The sequence below is a fragment of the Pelophylax lessonae genome (genome assembly GCF_965119305.1).
Source record: "Pelophylax lessonae genome assembly, chromosome: 11".
NCBI classification, from domain to species: Eukaryota; Metazoa; Chordata; class Amphibia; order Anura; family Ranidae; genus Pelophylax; species Pelophylax lessonae.
This window is the reverse complement of record NC_138778.1, coordinates 136,236,970-136,252,901: the sequence shown is the minus strand read 5'-3', so window position 1 is coordinate 136,252,901 and position 15,932 is coordinate 136,236,970. Positions and strand designations below refer to the sequence as shown.

At 43.2% G+C, this 15,932-nt stretch overlaps 1 protein-coding gene across 1 annotated transcript in view; it reads left to right on the top strand.

Moving 5' to 3' along the window:
* Window positions 1-15,932, top strand: part of LOC309567430 (unconventional myosin-XVB-like) — a gene marked incomplete at both ends in the record, with an annotated part of 200,390 nt that overhangs the window by 104,898 nt on the left and 79,560 nt on the right. Inside the window, 2 exons of the mRNA XM_082272829.1 lie at window positions 13,219-13,277; window positions 14,714-14,837. Of these exons, the coding sequence (XP_082128955.1) occupies window positions 13,219-13,277; window positions 14,714-14,837 (183 nt within the window). The remainder of the gene's footprint in view (window positions 1-13,218; window positions 13,278-14,713; window positions 14,838-15,932) is intronic.

Here is a 15,932-nt window from a genome sequence, read left to right as displayed (position 1 = left end):
TACCGTACTCTCAGGGGTGCGCAAGTCCCTCTTGGTCTGTCTCATCCAGTCGCCAAACCTCCTTCGCGGCTTTTCGTCAAACGAACACCTGAGGGCCCCACGTTCAGGGCGCCATTTGTAAAGGTTAAGGAACCTCAATCAGGTTCAAAATAGATTTCTTGCTGCTGGATCTGATTAAATAGGTAATTAGAGTGCATGCACGTGGATATCATAGACTGACACATTGTTCAGGTAAATGATACTACTTTTATTTCTAATGGACAGTATATTATATAGTTAGTAGGCGGTGTCATATGTTAGTACGTCATAAGCATAATATTAGCATAATACTGATTATTTGCAGCTTTCTGATTAGTCAGGTCCGTTTATAAGGTGGTCCCTTTCGAGTTCATGAATGTTATCTTCTTTTGAAGGCACTGTGCCAAGGCTCCATCTTTCTTTTCACGTTCCATCTCGGTGGGTGGGGGCGAGTAGGTATCTAGTAACGGCCATTTTGAGTAAGGACGACAGAGGAAAAATATATATACATGTAGAGAAGAATACACATAGAAAAATAGACATTTTGCTTAATTCACAAGTGTTCATCACATTCCTTCACATATTGATAGGATGGACGTTAACTGCTGGGTGTAGCTGGCTCCTCTACCTTTTCGGTTGAGATTTTCACTACAGTCATAACTGCTACTTCTACCACAGAATCTTTATTTGATTTACCCATAGCCTTAGTGCTTTTAAGCTATTTGCCACAAGTCTCTGAATAGCAGACTTCTACTATTACTCCCATCTTAACGCTCTTATCGATGCAGTGCAGACCATTCTGAAACCAGAGGATCAGCCTGTTGCTTTTGCCAATGCTGTTTCCAGTCATGACTTTGCAACCCTAAGGTTGCAAAGCCTTTTTCATTGCAGCCGCTGTTCCAACTCTTTCTATAAGAAGATTGAAAACACTCTGACAAACTGTTTGCTTTTCAAAAACACTAGTTAGCCTTGTACCCATGTAGGGAGGAGTTGATACAAATGTGGGTTATGCCCGCTGTGAATCTCATGTGTTCCACCTTAACTGTTAGGGCCTGGACTTGAACCTGGGATCTCTGCTTTGTCTGACAATGACGCTGCTTGCTGAGCCACCTGAATACTGTATGATTCCGTAAATTATCCTGTCTTCAATCTAGTTTCTTGAACCTTGAATTCTTTACTCCTCCCATGAACTTCCTGGTTTAAGCCATGTCTCTGCACTTCCTGTTTGCCAGATATTGTGCTCCCTCCAGCCAATATCTCACTTGTGTCTCTCCTGCTGCTGTCTGTATCTTGGCTACTATTCATTACCGAACATTGGCTTGCTCTTTGACTACTATATCTGCTACTGGACCCCTGTTTTCTCACCTCCTGGTGGGGCAATCCTAAGGACCACGACCTGGTACTAACATGCAGCAAAACCCATCTCCAGCATCAGGAGCTCTGGGTAATACAGGTAAATACTTAGACCCCGCACCTCAAATGAACCCGTATCATCAGCCGGAGTGACCTGCTTGTATATATGTCCCATTTGTCAGTGGGTGTTGCTCCACTGCTGTAGCCACTGGCCTCCGTGGCTGACTCCAGACCATGACATTAGCGAAGCAACCACCATATCAGTGGAGGATGCCCCTGTCATTCAGGACCCAAACGTTAAGCTCTTTTAAGCCATTTCTAGAACACTATTTTTGCTTGCAGGTCCTGCTCTTCACCCCATCTTGGCTGTGACTTTACTTTTCGGGTGTCACGCGCACCTGTTCAACCCGCCAGTGCTGGGTCTTTACCTCCATTTGCAGCTGCCAGCTTTTAAGGTATAACAAAGAGGATACTTGCTTAAAGGGCTGGTATCCCGTACCATGTGTTGGAGGCCAGTGGAAAGAGGGCTTTCCTTGCGACTCGGTTCCAGACTCCCCTGGAGGTGAGACATGTAGAGTTGGGCATAAAGTAGCACAGGTCACCTGCAGAGTTGCTTGCAGGTGGACTCAGGGATACTGCTGATGTATTGAGCAGGGGCTGCAGGCAGATGGCGCCTGTGAGGTGTGACAGGTCTGTAGAATCACTGTGTCAGAAAGATAGTCGGTACAAGCCAGGATCAGGAGCCAGGTGGGTAACAGAGCAGACAAAGTCAGGTGGAAAGCCAAGGTCAAACACAAGAAGCAGGCAGAGGGTATGCTTAAGACAAGTCGGAGTCGAGGACTGGAGCAGGCAAGAGAGAGGTCAGGATTCAACAAGCCAGGTCGGTAACTAGAGATTACAGGAGCAAGGAATCACAGGAACACAGGTAACAAGCTGAAGTTTAATCAGTAACTTCAACCACTGACAGGCTTCCTTATAAAGGCCTGTGTGAAGTGCTGGTGGAGATGCTGGGTCCTAGAGTCCTTCTTCTTCCGTTGGTACCCTGACAGATGCTGGGTCATGGAGTCCTTCCCCTGCCATTGGTGCCCTGACAGATGGTGTGTGGCTCAGTGCTCAAGCAATGCAGCCACCTGCTAACAGCTGTACCCCCCAGTGCCTCCCAACACAATGATCCCCAGTGCTCTTCTGTGCTGCTTATTCCTCTTGTGACCTCCAGTACCCTTCAACGTATCCTGCACCTGCATCCTGTGTATTCCAACATGCATCCAGTATATCCATGTAACCCAGTTCACTCCAGTCAGTTTCCAGTGTTCCCATGAGATCTTCTCAGCAACCCAGTGCAGCTAGAACTCTCCTTCCTGTGTTATGTTGTCTCCAGCACCCATGCCTGGGACTGAACTCAGTCCTGCTCCAGTGGTTCTTGAGCCTCAGTGCTGCAAGAGACTCTTTCCTGCATACCTGCACTTAGTTCCCATTAGCTGTCTGCTTGGGAGACTCAGAGGTCTGCAACCTGGGGGTCATCAGCAGCAAAACCCATTACCCCTCGTTAGATGCCCTGTTGATAACCAGGCTGCTCCTTAGATTCTGCCCCTTGGTATTTCAAAGTGTTCTAACAGTCTCTAAATGTATGGGTACATTGAGTCCTATTTTGATGCCACTGGGTACCCTTATTCTTCAAGACTACACTGGTGCTCTGTGTCTCCTCTGTGAGGCAAGTGTCTGAACCCTTAGCCTCTTTCTACAAATACTGTTTCTAGTTATTCATAGGGACAAGGTGGTGTTAAGTCCCAGTAATTCCTTCTTGCCTAAGTAAGTCTGTCACTCACCTTAGCCAGGATATTGTTCTTCCAACTATCTGTCCTGCTTATGTTTACCAAATACAAATTTCTCTACATCATCCGTTGTAGACATTCCAAGGAATTTAGTAAGATGCATCCACGGACTCTGAGGGGCTACGCTATCTGAGGAATTAGGACCCTGGTGGGCTACACTTTCTGTTTAAGGGGATAGGACCCACACCAGTCAGACCCAGACGAGTCGAGGGATAGGATCAGATGTCCATTGGAGATCACACATAATACAGATTACAGGCCTGATACCCCTGAAGAGGTGATTAATTCTGGTAAGTGCAGACCTGGGAGTGGGGGGAGCACCGTTGACCCACCACAACGGCCACACTTGGAAAGTTTCGATTACCTGCACTTAAGTCACATTTTGGCTGTGATTCAACACGGAGCTACACTGGTTTACCTCTGCACTAGAGCACTTTTTATGTGCAATTTGGACTACTTTAGTACATTACTGCATGCAAGAATTGCATTTCAATTTATGTGCAAACTAGACACTTTATTCTAAGCACCTTTTGTCTGTGCGATTTAAATCTATTGTATTTTCTGCATCTATGCGATTTTGGATTGCTAATCACATTTATTATTATCTTTTTATACAACGCATTTATTATTAATTTTTTGCAACAATTATTTGCTTTTAGAATGGTTTTTATATATCTTTTCATTTAGCACCTCAAACCTACCTCTCTTTCTTTTCACTTTACATTTCACGCCCAGTTTGGGCTTATTTTACCAGTCGTTGTGTTTCTCCAACACCTTTATGCACAATGTGTATTGGTTTATCACTTTTCTGCAAATTTGTTGATGCGATTTTGGGATAATCGCACCAACTTTTTACAACAATTATTTGCCTATTTGTTGATTGATTTTTATTCAGCACTTTATACTTGTATTTCTTCACTTTATTTAAGTCTACCCCACCACACTTCTTTTGGGAGACTTATTCGTCCATTTCTTGATACCTTTATTTGCACGGTCACTGAAGCACCTTAACAAGTTTGAGACTATTGTTTTTCTTCTTCTCTGTGGTGCTCTTCACCACCATTTCACTAGCACTTGGCACTTTATATAGTCTAATTGGATACTATATATATTTATTTATAGGTTTATGATGTGTATATGTTTTTGACATCTATTATTGATGTGTATATGTTTTTGATATCTATTATTGGTTACCACGTTTTTTTACCACTGTGTGTTTTTTATATAGTGCCAGATTTATAATACTGTGATCATACCTATTGTTGGGCCCTATCCCTTACCTACACTATATCTGTTATTTACATCTATAATAGGCGGCGCCATTTACCTCTCCCATCCCCCCCCATCATCTCATATCTTACTATATATCTGTGGATTATAGTTAGGAGGTAGGCTGCCTTTATTTGTATAATTTTTATCTATCCTAAGTTCTCGGAGGGAACTTCTCCTTCGGTCTCTCGGAAACCTCCGAGAGAGGGAAGGAGAAGCACCTGCGGAAGCGCTGCCCAAGACATCTAAAAGTGAGTTCTTTCCAGCAAACAGCCTACATCTGTGAACAAGTACACAGCAGGACCCCATACAGCGTTGCTTTAATACCCTGCACTAACCCTTGATGACGGCTCTCATTTGGAGCACTATGCATGTGGAAATAATAGTATAAAGAGGCAGCAACTCCAGTTCTCGCTGCGATTGACTGACTTAAGGAGGAAAAGACTCTCAGACATGGAGAAGGCCAAAGAACACAATATATGGTGATACCCCTGTAAAAGGCTTAAAAGCCGAAACACGTCGGATTACAGACGTTTTCTCTGTTTCAATTCAGAACTGTGTACCAACACGGAATACAGAGAATAACTCTTATAGTCACCATATCACCTTGTCACATACCTTTTACTTCTTATCACCTCTTCACCACAGGGCTACTAAAACCCTGCACAAATTTATATATTTGCACTGTAAAAAGATTTTGCTTTCCAATAAATGGTTAAACTTTTTATGCTACCTACTTCTTGCCTAAAAAGTCCCAACCCCCTTTGGCCTGAGGCATCTGCAGGGGGAAGAGCCATGCTGTTTCCACAATGGTGATCAGGCACAGTAGAAAGACATGAACGTGTATCACTTCATAAAGGCAGATCGATATCAAAATGATATTGACTTCACAGAGCAAACATATCTCGTCGAGCGAACAAGTCTACACATTATACAGGGGCCCCCGCTGGTGGTCATAACCTTGCCGCTTGATCCTTGAACTCCACACTGCAATACACATAGATCTCTACTGGCAATCAGACCTGCACCTAGCGCATGGAGTGTTCGCCGGCAGAAATGTCTATGTAGAGCAAATTTGTCTACACATGTAAGGGAAGGTTTTCACTGCCAGTAGTCTTTCCTCAATGCCGGTTTGCCCGTGCACGCTCTAATGGAGCGTATTGCAAGCCAACTCGACAACAGGAGCCATAATAACCTAAATAAAACACATCCTGAAAAATGTCCACACTAGTCCTAATAATATTTCCACAACAGTCCCTCCTCTTTGTCATATGCTCTCATGTATCCCTCGATGAATCGTGCTCCTCTTCTTCCAAATAAACAGAACAGCTCTTCTCATACATAAAAACAATCCATTTCAAAAACTTAAAAAGCAAGATAACGGAATTAGTGTTGACAAGTAGACTCAAAAGAAAACTAATGTTAACACGTAGATTCCGTTCTTTGGGAGGTGACTCAGAGGGAGGACATGAGGTGGTGGGTCGTATTGATTGTCGGTCGGTTTGGAATCTTCAGCATCTGGTGCATGGGTTGGATTTTAGGGAGTCTCGTCTCAGCAATAGGGATGTGGTCGTCTGCTTGGGCTTTGGTGACTCGATCAATCAGACAACAGGAAAATCTCACTACGGCATATAGAAGGAATAGAAACAAAAACAACATAAGTATATATACCCCTATTTCCTTCAACCAAGATCCAATGGAGAACAAGAAATCCCCAAAACTTCCCAAAGCCTTAAAAGGATTCCAACCTTCACTAGCTATAGCTCTGGCTCTGCCTTGAAGGGAAGTAACCTTATCCATATGGGCCTGAACCTTGTCACTGGTATCTGCTATCCAGGTACAACAGTCTTCTCCTATGAATTCACAGAAACCCCCCTTGTAAGCTAACGGATAATGAAGTGCCATATCTTCCTGCAGTACATCTCCCTTACTGCTTCAACCGTCTCATTGAACATCACATTCACAATGGACGAGAAATCGCTTCATAAGTTTACTCCCCCACCCGGTCCAAGCTGGGAACCATGCACAGGCCTGGTCGTGGTTGGAGAACAGTTCCCTGCTAGCTCTCCCTGAAGTCCTTGCCTTCCTTCGCACCAGCAGATCCTCATGATCGGCAGCAATGTAGGATGCCAGTACAAGCTTCACTAAAGCACATGAACCTCTCGCATTAGGGATAATTACCTTATAAGCGGCAGAACCACATAAGAAATAATAAGGAGCAGTCAGAACTGTACAGGAAGAATTTCTCTGACGGTCACGGGTCTAAAGTAGTGACGTAATAGACTGGGGGATTGCTCCCTCAATCTGAACATCTCACCCTTCCTTCCAGCAGATATAATCTGGTCTATTGGTGTCATTAATGCGCTAATAAGTGCACTTTTGCATATTAATATACGCCAAGCGCAAATAATCCTGTTGTGCTAAAAAGCACAGTTTTCAGCTCTTTTGTATAAGGTAGTGGAGCGCGCTCAGCAGTACCCAGTAATACAGACACACAGGCTGTTATCACATTGGATGCTCAATAGAATGTCCTGCCTAAAGCATTGAGCTCTGTTTATTTATGGGACAACACAGGGATAACAGCAGGTAGTGATGTCTATACAACCTCAGCCAATTAGTTCCAAATGTACAGTCACATGGCATAAGTTACTCACATAGAATTGGCCAATGACACACCTGTATACATTCAAATATACAATAGAAAGGGGGAGTACAATGAATGAGCAGAACAGCATGCATGGCTTCCGGCCATTAGTGTGTGGAAATGAAACCCAAGTGTAGCAGAATTCTTGCCTAACACTACACAATGAAACTAGCGTTTAGAACCGTGAATGCTGCTCTGATCAAACTTGTGCATGCATTCCCGCCACTACTACTGGCGTGAATCCCACTCAGCAAGGCTCAGAGAACAATGTCTAACAGCATTATACTACTGTTCCCATAGACGTGAGGCTATCTGCAGGGAAAGAGCCATGCTGTTTCCACACTGGTGATCAGGCACAGTAGAAACACATGAGTGTGTATCCTTTCATAAAGGCAGATAGATATCAAAACTATATTGACTTCACAGAGCAAACATATCCCCGTGGAGTGGACAAATCTGCACATTATACAGGGGCCCCCACTGGTGGTCATATCCTTGCTGCGTGATCCTAAACTCCGCACCACACTACACATACATCTCTACCAGCAAACAGACCCACGCATAGCACATTGAGTGTTCCCTGGCGGAGATGTCTATGTAGAGTGAACGCGTCTACACATGTAAGGGCAGGTTTTCACTGCCAGTAGTCTTTCCCCAATGCCAGGTTCACCAGTACATGCTCTAATGAGTGTATTGCAAGCACACCGACAACAGAAGCCATAATGACAAGCAGTGGCGGCCCGTGCATAGCGGGCGCCAGGGTGCCGCCCCCCTACCCCTAAAAAAAAAAGAAAAAAAAAAAGAAAAAAAAAAAGACAGCAAACAAATAAAGTTTAAAAAAAAAAAAAAATTGGGTTCGCCGGCCTTTGTAAGGGAAGTGGTGGCTGGGGGGGGGGGGGGGGGGTTACGTCCCAGAAGAGGCGCCGATCGGCAGCCTTCTGGGGGCGTAACCCGATCGCAAGTCCTTGCGATTGGACACCCCCACTTTCGGATATCCTGGCTGTGATTGGTCCAGCCATCATCATCATCCAGGACATCCGATCCCTGACGTCACAATGGGGGCGGTGCCGGTGCGTGAGTCAGTCACTCACCATCACCGCCGCTCGGAGGACGAGGGAGAAGCCGCTCTCCTTCCCGCCGCCGCCGCCGCAGAGACGATCGAGGAGGGAAGAACCCGCCGCCGCCGCCAAAAGGTAAGTGCATTAAATTGAAGGGAGCACGCACGCTGCACTCTGCATTGATTGGGGTACAATGCTGTGGGCACTCTGCATTTATTGGGGTACAATGCTGTGGCGCTCTGCAATCATTGGGGTACAATGCTGTGGGCACTCTGCAATCATTGGGGTACAATGCTGTGGCACTCTGCAATCATTGGGGTACAATTCTGTGGCACTCTGCAATCATTGGGGTACAATTCTGTGGCACTCTGCAATCATTGGGGTACAATTCTGTGGCACTCTGTAATCATTGGGGTACAATTCTGTGGCACTCTGCAATCATTGGGGTACAATGCTGTGGGCACTCTGCATTTATTGGGGTACAATGCTGTGGCACTCTGCAATCATTGGGGTACAATGCTGTGGCACTCTGCAATCATTGGGGTACAATGCTGTGGCACTCTGCAATCATTGGAGTACAATGCTGTGGCACTCTGCAATCATTGGGGGACAATGCTGTGGGCACTCTGCATTTATTGGGGGACAATGCTGTGGGCACTCTGCATTTATTGGGGTACAATGCTGTGGGCACTCTGCATTTATTGGGGTACAATGCTGTGGCGCTCTGCATTTATTGGGATACAATGCTGTGGCGCTCTGCAATCATTGGGGTACAATGCTGTGGGCACTCTGCATTAATTGGGGTACAATGCTGTGGCGCTCGGCAATCATTGGGGTACAATGCTGTGGCACTCTGCAATCATTGGGGTACAATGCTGTGGCACTCTGCAATCATTGGGGTACAATGCTGTGGCACTCTGCAATCATTGGGGTACAATGCTGTGGCACTCTGCAATCATTGGGGGACAATGTTGTGGGCACTCTGCAATCATTGGGGACAATGCTGTGGCGCTCTGCAGTGATTGGGGACAATGCTGTGGCGCTCTGAATTGAAAGGGGCATGCACGCTGAACTCTGCATTGTGGGGGCACACCACAGTGTTTATTGCATTGAAGGGGGCACAGCACAGTGTTTATTGCATTGAAGGGGGCACAGCACAGTGTTCATTGCATTGAAGGGGGCACAGCATAGTGTTCATTGCATTGAAGGGGGCACAGCACAGTGTTCATTGCATTGAAGGGGGCACAGCTTCAAAGTCACGCAATTTTTTTACTGCGTTTTTTGGCGCGAAGCAATACCTATTACATTTTTCTTTTTGCGCCCTCCCAAAAATTTTGAGCACCAGGCGCCACTGATGACAAGCCAAATAAAACATCCTGAAAAATGTCCACACTAGTCCTAATAAAATTTCCAAAACAAGTATTAATCTTACCAGTGAGATCCCAATGATTTATTTTTATTGCAGTTATTTGCTGTGTTACCCATGTAGTGATACCCCCGCAGGAATCGCTGGATTTCCGGTTCTCCTGTTCCTGCACAGCCAGGCAACACACATTTTCAACTCTCATTCAAAGACAAGAAAAACAGTCCAAGAACTTGTTTTTGTTGTTTTATTGGCGAAAACAACTTGGATAGGGTATGGGATTTATGGAATGCCCAGTTTGACTTGAAGAATAAAGATGAGGACAACTTCTTTCTCTATGCAATTCAAAAAATGAACATACACTTGACTGTATTCTGCAACAGTCTCTATGAACTTGGCAAAGAAATCCCCTTTATAGGAGCTCCGTTTCCCAAAGTAGAATTTTACAGAATCTCAACTTGCTAGAGCCCTATGTCCCTGTTCCTGAAAATACCAACCTACCTAGCTGCTTATTGAAATATCCAAACACAAGGGTTTAGGTCACAGCTTGCTAACATAGTCCCAGAAAAGCTTGCTTGATATTACATCTGGCAGCTTAAATTCCTTTCTGGTCTTGAGAAATGTAGAAGTACTCACACTTTCCCTTGAAATCCTGTTACCCAAAAGAGACGACTCCTACTGTACAGGTCCTTCTATGAAAGCCAGGGTGTCATGTCCTTTGATGACTCCCTGGTAGTTGAGACGAAACACGTTGATGTATTTTCGGTCGTACTGAATCACTGACGTCACTTCCTGTCCTCCGTGGAAGGCATGCTGGATGGCGTTCTCGGAAGCTGTGCTTTTCTTCCTACAAGCTGCCTCTGTATGAACTCCTGCAAGTAATATTTATAATATTAAATCCTTTTTAAATTGACTTCACTATGTCGGCTATTTATTTTGCTTGAGCCACAAAGACCCGCATAAGAAGCCACCCAGTGATAGAGTGACAACATTCTACAGGTGGAATAAGGACTCATCCTACCATATACAAGCTTCTTTTGATATCTCTATGCTATTAATTAATGTGCAAATAAATTATACATAGACAACTGAATAAATAAATAAGTAAATAAATATTATCCCAACAAGAAAAATGAATTAAAGTGCATCAGCTGGTGGATATTTCAATATGTACCAATATAAATATATAAAATAGTGCAAATAAATATATCAAATATATCAAATCCAAAGATTGCCACTACAGTTACCTTATAATTTCATTCATATGGACTATTAATTGCAGTAAGTCCAAAATTTCCTTGTGCAAAACAAGAGTCTTCCGGTCTTTAATCAAAGTGCAGGTGCTCAGTATTTACAACTTTATCCGATGCGTCTTTGTGACTATAGGTGACATGGGTTCTTTTTTCCACAGTGATTTAATAAAAGGATGGGTGACTTACCAGATATAATGGGTCTTATGTACGTTACAGCACTAAGACCAATCACGCTTGTAGGCCCACAGGGCCAGGGTAGGTTCCTTTGTGCCGCACCTGTGTGAGGTAGTAGTAGATTCCTCCTCACCTTTTCCTCGCATCCAGAATGGGGTTGGGGTATAAAAAAAGAAATTGCTCCAATAGTGTAATAAGTTTAAAAAGGTTTATTTCCCATCCATGGGTAAAAGGATTAAAACAAGGAAGGTTTACAGTATCAGTGACAGTGCTCAGCATTAACTGCAGAGTGGTGAGCGGAGTATTCCGGCTTGCGCTCCAAAACTGCATGCTGACTTTACACCGTGCGTTCCAAACTGACGCGTTTTGTCACTTCCGGTGACGTTTTTCACCTTTGTGGACATTTTTGGAGCACCTTTGCACCTTATGTATATATATATATATATATATATATATAATTATATTTTGTGGATTATTTAGAGCACTATTTCACTTATATATCATATTACTTTAGCACTTTATTGTGGTTACATATATTTTTTTTTGCACATGAACACATTATACTATTTATGTATTTTATAGGTGAAAGCACTGTTTTATTGTTAGTATATTATTTCTAAGTTTTTGCTTATATGGACAGCAGCTGCACATTCTAATATATTTTATAATATAAAGTCTCTACATAGCGTGGGTTTTATTATTATTTTAAAGGCAGAACCCCCCTCACCTTGGGGTTCCCTCCCAGACCACATGACACAGCTTTCTCACTTCATCTTACACTGGACTCCCCTGCTGGCCAGGCTCTTCGATATTTAAGGGCTGATCCAGCCACCCTGCCAGGGGATTCGCCTGATGTCCCTCAAGTTTGCAGATTAGCACCTCCTGACCTCCACCCACTAACTTTCAGAAGCTTCTTCAAGCTTCTAGAACCATGAGGAGGTACCAGAGGTCTGACCTGCAGAGCCCTCCAGCCTGACCTACAGTAACCTCACCCAATTACAGACTCGCATAACTATCATGAGTCACAAAATAAATTTACCTACACCAATTCCACACTAGAGGATGTTACACCCACTTCTCAGTTGGACTGCTTTTGGGTGTCCCAAAAGTGAAAGATTTCCTGTGTTCCTCAATGAATGATAAAGAAAACATGATTTTTATACGCACTGTAAAATGTTTTTCTTATAGTCTGTTGACTGTAGGGATGCAGATCCCACCCTCTGTGTAAATGATTATGCTTTCAGTACTGCTTTGCTACAAAGTTGATACATTCAGGTAATAGTTAGCCTACAGTTTATTTTGTTGCCAATGTCCAGGCCTCCTGTAGGTGGCCTTATATAATATAGCATATTTACAAAGGTACAAAGGACTTCCCGTGTCTCTCAACTGACACCAAGATAAAGATTGTACAGCATGCAAAAAGCTCCTATTTTACCTTAACTCCTTTCTCTAAAAAGTCATTGGTGATCCAGACAATCAAAGTCTCTTTCGTTTGCATAAACCATTGTGATGAATTCTCTGCAGCAATGTCACCTTGCTGTATTCTTATGCACTATGATGAGTAGGTTAAATATCAATATTGCCACTGATGATAACCATTCCCATCCTTGCCACTCAGTAATAAGGTAAGCTAAAATTCAAAAAGGTGAATACATTTACAACTTTGAAAAACTTTTTGTCCACAGTAATACACAAATGGAAATTGAGAGAGGTCCAGATACCAATTATTTTTTAATAAAAGTCAGGAGGACAATCTAAAGAGTAGCCGATGCGTTTGTGGTCTAAAAAATGCCCCCTCCATCATGATTGAAAACAATGTGATTGGACTAGAAGTGAACTGGATCTTTAATGGTATTTCTTCCAGTGTGATTCCTGAAACAAGTTGGATATTCTTTGGATCCTCTGGTTTGTAGAAGCCACCTTCCTAGAAACCAATTTTTTTGCATCAACATTTAAGATAGCAATACCAATAAGACAACCTCACAGCTCTAGCACTATTTGTTTGCTTTCCTCATCTATCCACAGTAATACAGTAATTTTTTTTCTTTAGGAAACTTTTGTATAAATGACATGGTCTGACAGTCAAACAACTCTAAATATATAGATGCAAACACTATTTAGTAGAATTTCCTTTTTAGTACAGTTTTGGCTAAAAAATGCACAGGATGTCTTATACTATCATCCAGTATATTTAGTATGAGTAAAATAATTTCATATTGTTAGTCTTCCTGAATCTAGCTGTCTTTCTTCTCAGATGACATCTTATGACCAGGTTCTTTCTCCTCTCACTGTGGAAGCCTCCATTGATATTCGGTAAGTAAAATCAGTGACACTGCTCAGGAAATAGTATCATTGCTTATTTATTAAAAGAGATGTATGGGCTTTTTTTTTTAGAATCATACTTACCTAGGTGGATGCAGCATCAATCCGATGCTGTATCTGTCCCCCAGGCACCTTTACACTGAGAACCGAGCGATCGAACACCACAAATCACTTGGTTCTCATAGCTCCTCGAGCAGAGAGCTGCTGAATGTCAGTCAGCAGCTCTCTACTCTGCCCCCTCCCCGCGCACTGTGGAGGGGGCGGGATCGGCTGGCTCAGGCTCTCAGTGGCTCGCTGAGAAGCTAAGCCTGGTGCCGGTCCAGGCATGTGGGTGGATCCCGACTCCGTGGTCATGATGACGTCTGAGCTTGGACTGACTCTGTAAATCAGCAGAAAGTGGACTTCAGACAACTCTCTGCTGAAAACGGGTAACAGGAGTGCAAAATGAACTGCACTCTTGTGATCCATAGGAGAAGTACAGCCAAACAATCTTTGGCTGTACTTCTCCTTTAAGCAACAAAATATTATACAGTGACCAATACATCAAGTGATACAAGGTTGAAAAATACACTTCAAATAATTTTTTACCACAATCTGACATAAGAGAAAAGTAAGGGCCCATTAAGACCTGTGTAGCAAGTGGCATTTTACTAGGGGTGCATGGAATGCATAGTAGTGCCCAGTCACCAGTGGGCTGCCATTCCTTTAGAATGGCCCCCTATGCTCAACTACAATATCAGACAACATGTGCGTGCTACCATTCTCCACACTGCGTGCTGTACGTTGTGATGTGTTGCGTTAAAAAAAGGGGTCACGTTTGTTTTTTGTATGTTAAGGTGTGGCTCCAGCAAATTCAGAATTAGTAGATTAATGCTTACACTTTAACACAAAATAACCCATTGTGCTAACATTCTTGTACCATGCTTTTAAATGGGCACTTATGGAATCTGATTATTAAAGTCCAACTCTGTTTGAAAAATGTTCCCCTCCCCCTCCCTGAACTCCATCAAATTTAAAAATATTGAAGAATAAACACATCACCCTAAAGCTGGCGGTCCATGTAAATTCCACAGTCAAATGTTAGGTGCTTTCATTTCTTTTTGAATGGTTGCATTCTATGCAACAGTACACTATGACCCTAGGCTGTGTGATAATGCATACCTTGGGGTGTGGTCAAGACAGCCTGGGCTCACAAGGAGGGGCCAAATGTTGCTGGTTGTCATTCAGCCTGGAAGTGGGCAGCAACAAATGCCAGAGGAGGATTTTTGGGGGACAGCACCAGAGCATAGAGTATACTAAAAACATGGTGGACAGAAGCAGATGATTTAATAAAACCATGGTAGAGTAAAGTTCTGCTCAAACTAGTTTTGTGTGTCTACATTGGGAAATGTTTAACATCTAACATATTGTTATTTGTGTCAACCTAGGGATGCCATTGCACAGTCACTCTATGCTCTTCTCTTTGACTGGCTTCTGGAGAAGGGAAATGATTGGCTCAGACCCCGGGAAACTGACAGCTCTTTTGGTATTATTGACATCTGTGGCTTTGAGGTACAGTAGAATCATCATTAAAGTGTATGTAAAGCCATATTTATTTGTAGAAGTACAGTAGGGAAAAGAGTAAAACGCTTATCAGGTTATTATTTTCTTTGCTTCTTGCTGAGGGAGATTTCTCTTCACATTCTAAAGAAGCCACAGGAAATAAAAGAAAATGTCTCTAGAGTAAATTGGATGCCAATCTTAGAGGGCTGCCATAGAAACATGTAGGTAGGTACAGTCTGTATTCTCCACTGCTGTCAGGGTAAGTTGAAGCAATAGGGAAAGGTTCTGGTAGAGTATGGTGAGAGCAGGGTCTACATCTACCTCTTCGAGAAGCCTCCTCTTTTGGGTCCAACCTGCCAAGTCACACTTCGCTCTTCATGACAGAAGCTGTGGGCATCTAGGAGTCTTCTGCCCCCTGATTGTCTGCTGCTTAGTTGTAAGTGGCCCGCACAGGGTGAGCTTTCTGCTTGGCCTGTTCATACTGTTATAAAGTATTGCAGTGCTCAATAATCATTAAAAAAAGTGAACACGGTAAAGAATCTTAAGGGTTCGTCCATGTAAAAGTTCAATAAAGTGTCCAAGTGCTGTGATAAATGAGCAGTGATCACTCGTGATTGTTATCCTCCACCATATAGGTAAAATTCTCACTCACCAGAGCTATCTGCCATCTAAATTATAGGACAGCAATAGCGTGATAACTGTAGATGTCTTATCCTGGAAGGCGTGAAGGCTGAGTAACCCCTGCAAGAATCCTCCTACGAAACTATTGAGAGTTTCAATATACCTCATATATGCATCCGAATGAAAAGGAGAAACGCATAGGTGTAGTAATTAATGTAAAAAAAAATGTAATAAATAAAAAGCGTGGATACAGATAAAACACTGACAAAACAGTGCAACATAAATGAAAACAAGGAGCAGACGTTAACTGATCACTCACATAATAGGCCACCACACTAAAGTATTAGAGTGGCGGCTGGACCTCAGCCATGTATCGGTAGCTCTACGACCATTTCGGGTCACACGCGTCATCGGGAGCTTTACAGATACTGCCTCTAGTAGAGGCATTTATATAAGACCTACCATAAATGTAATCAGATCAAC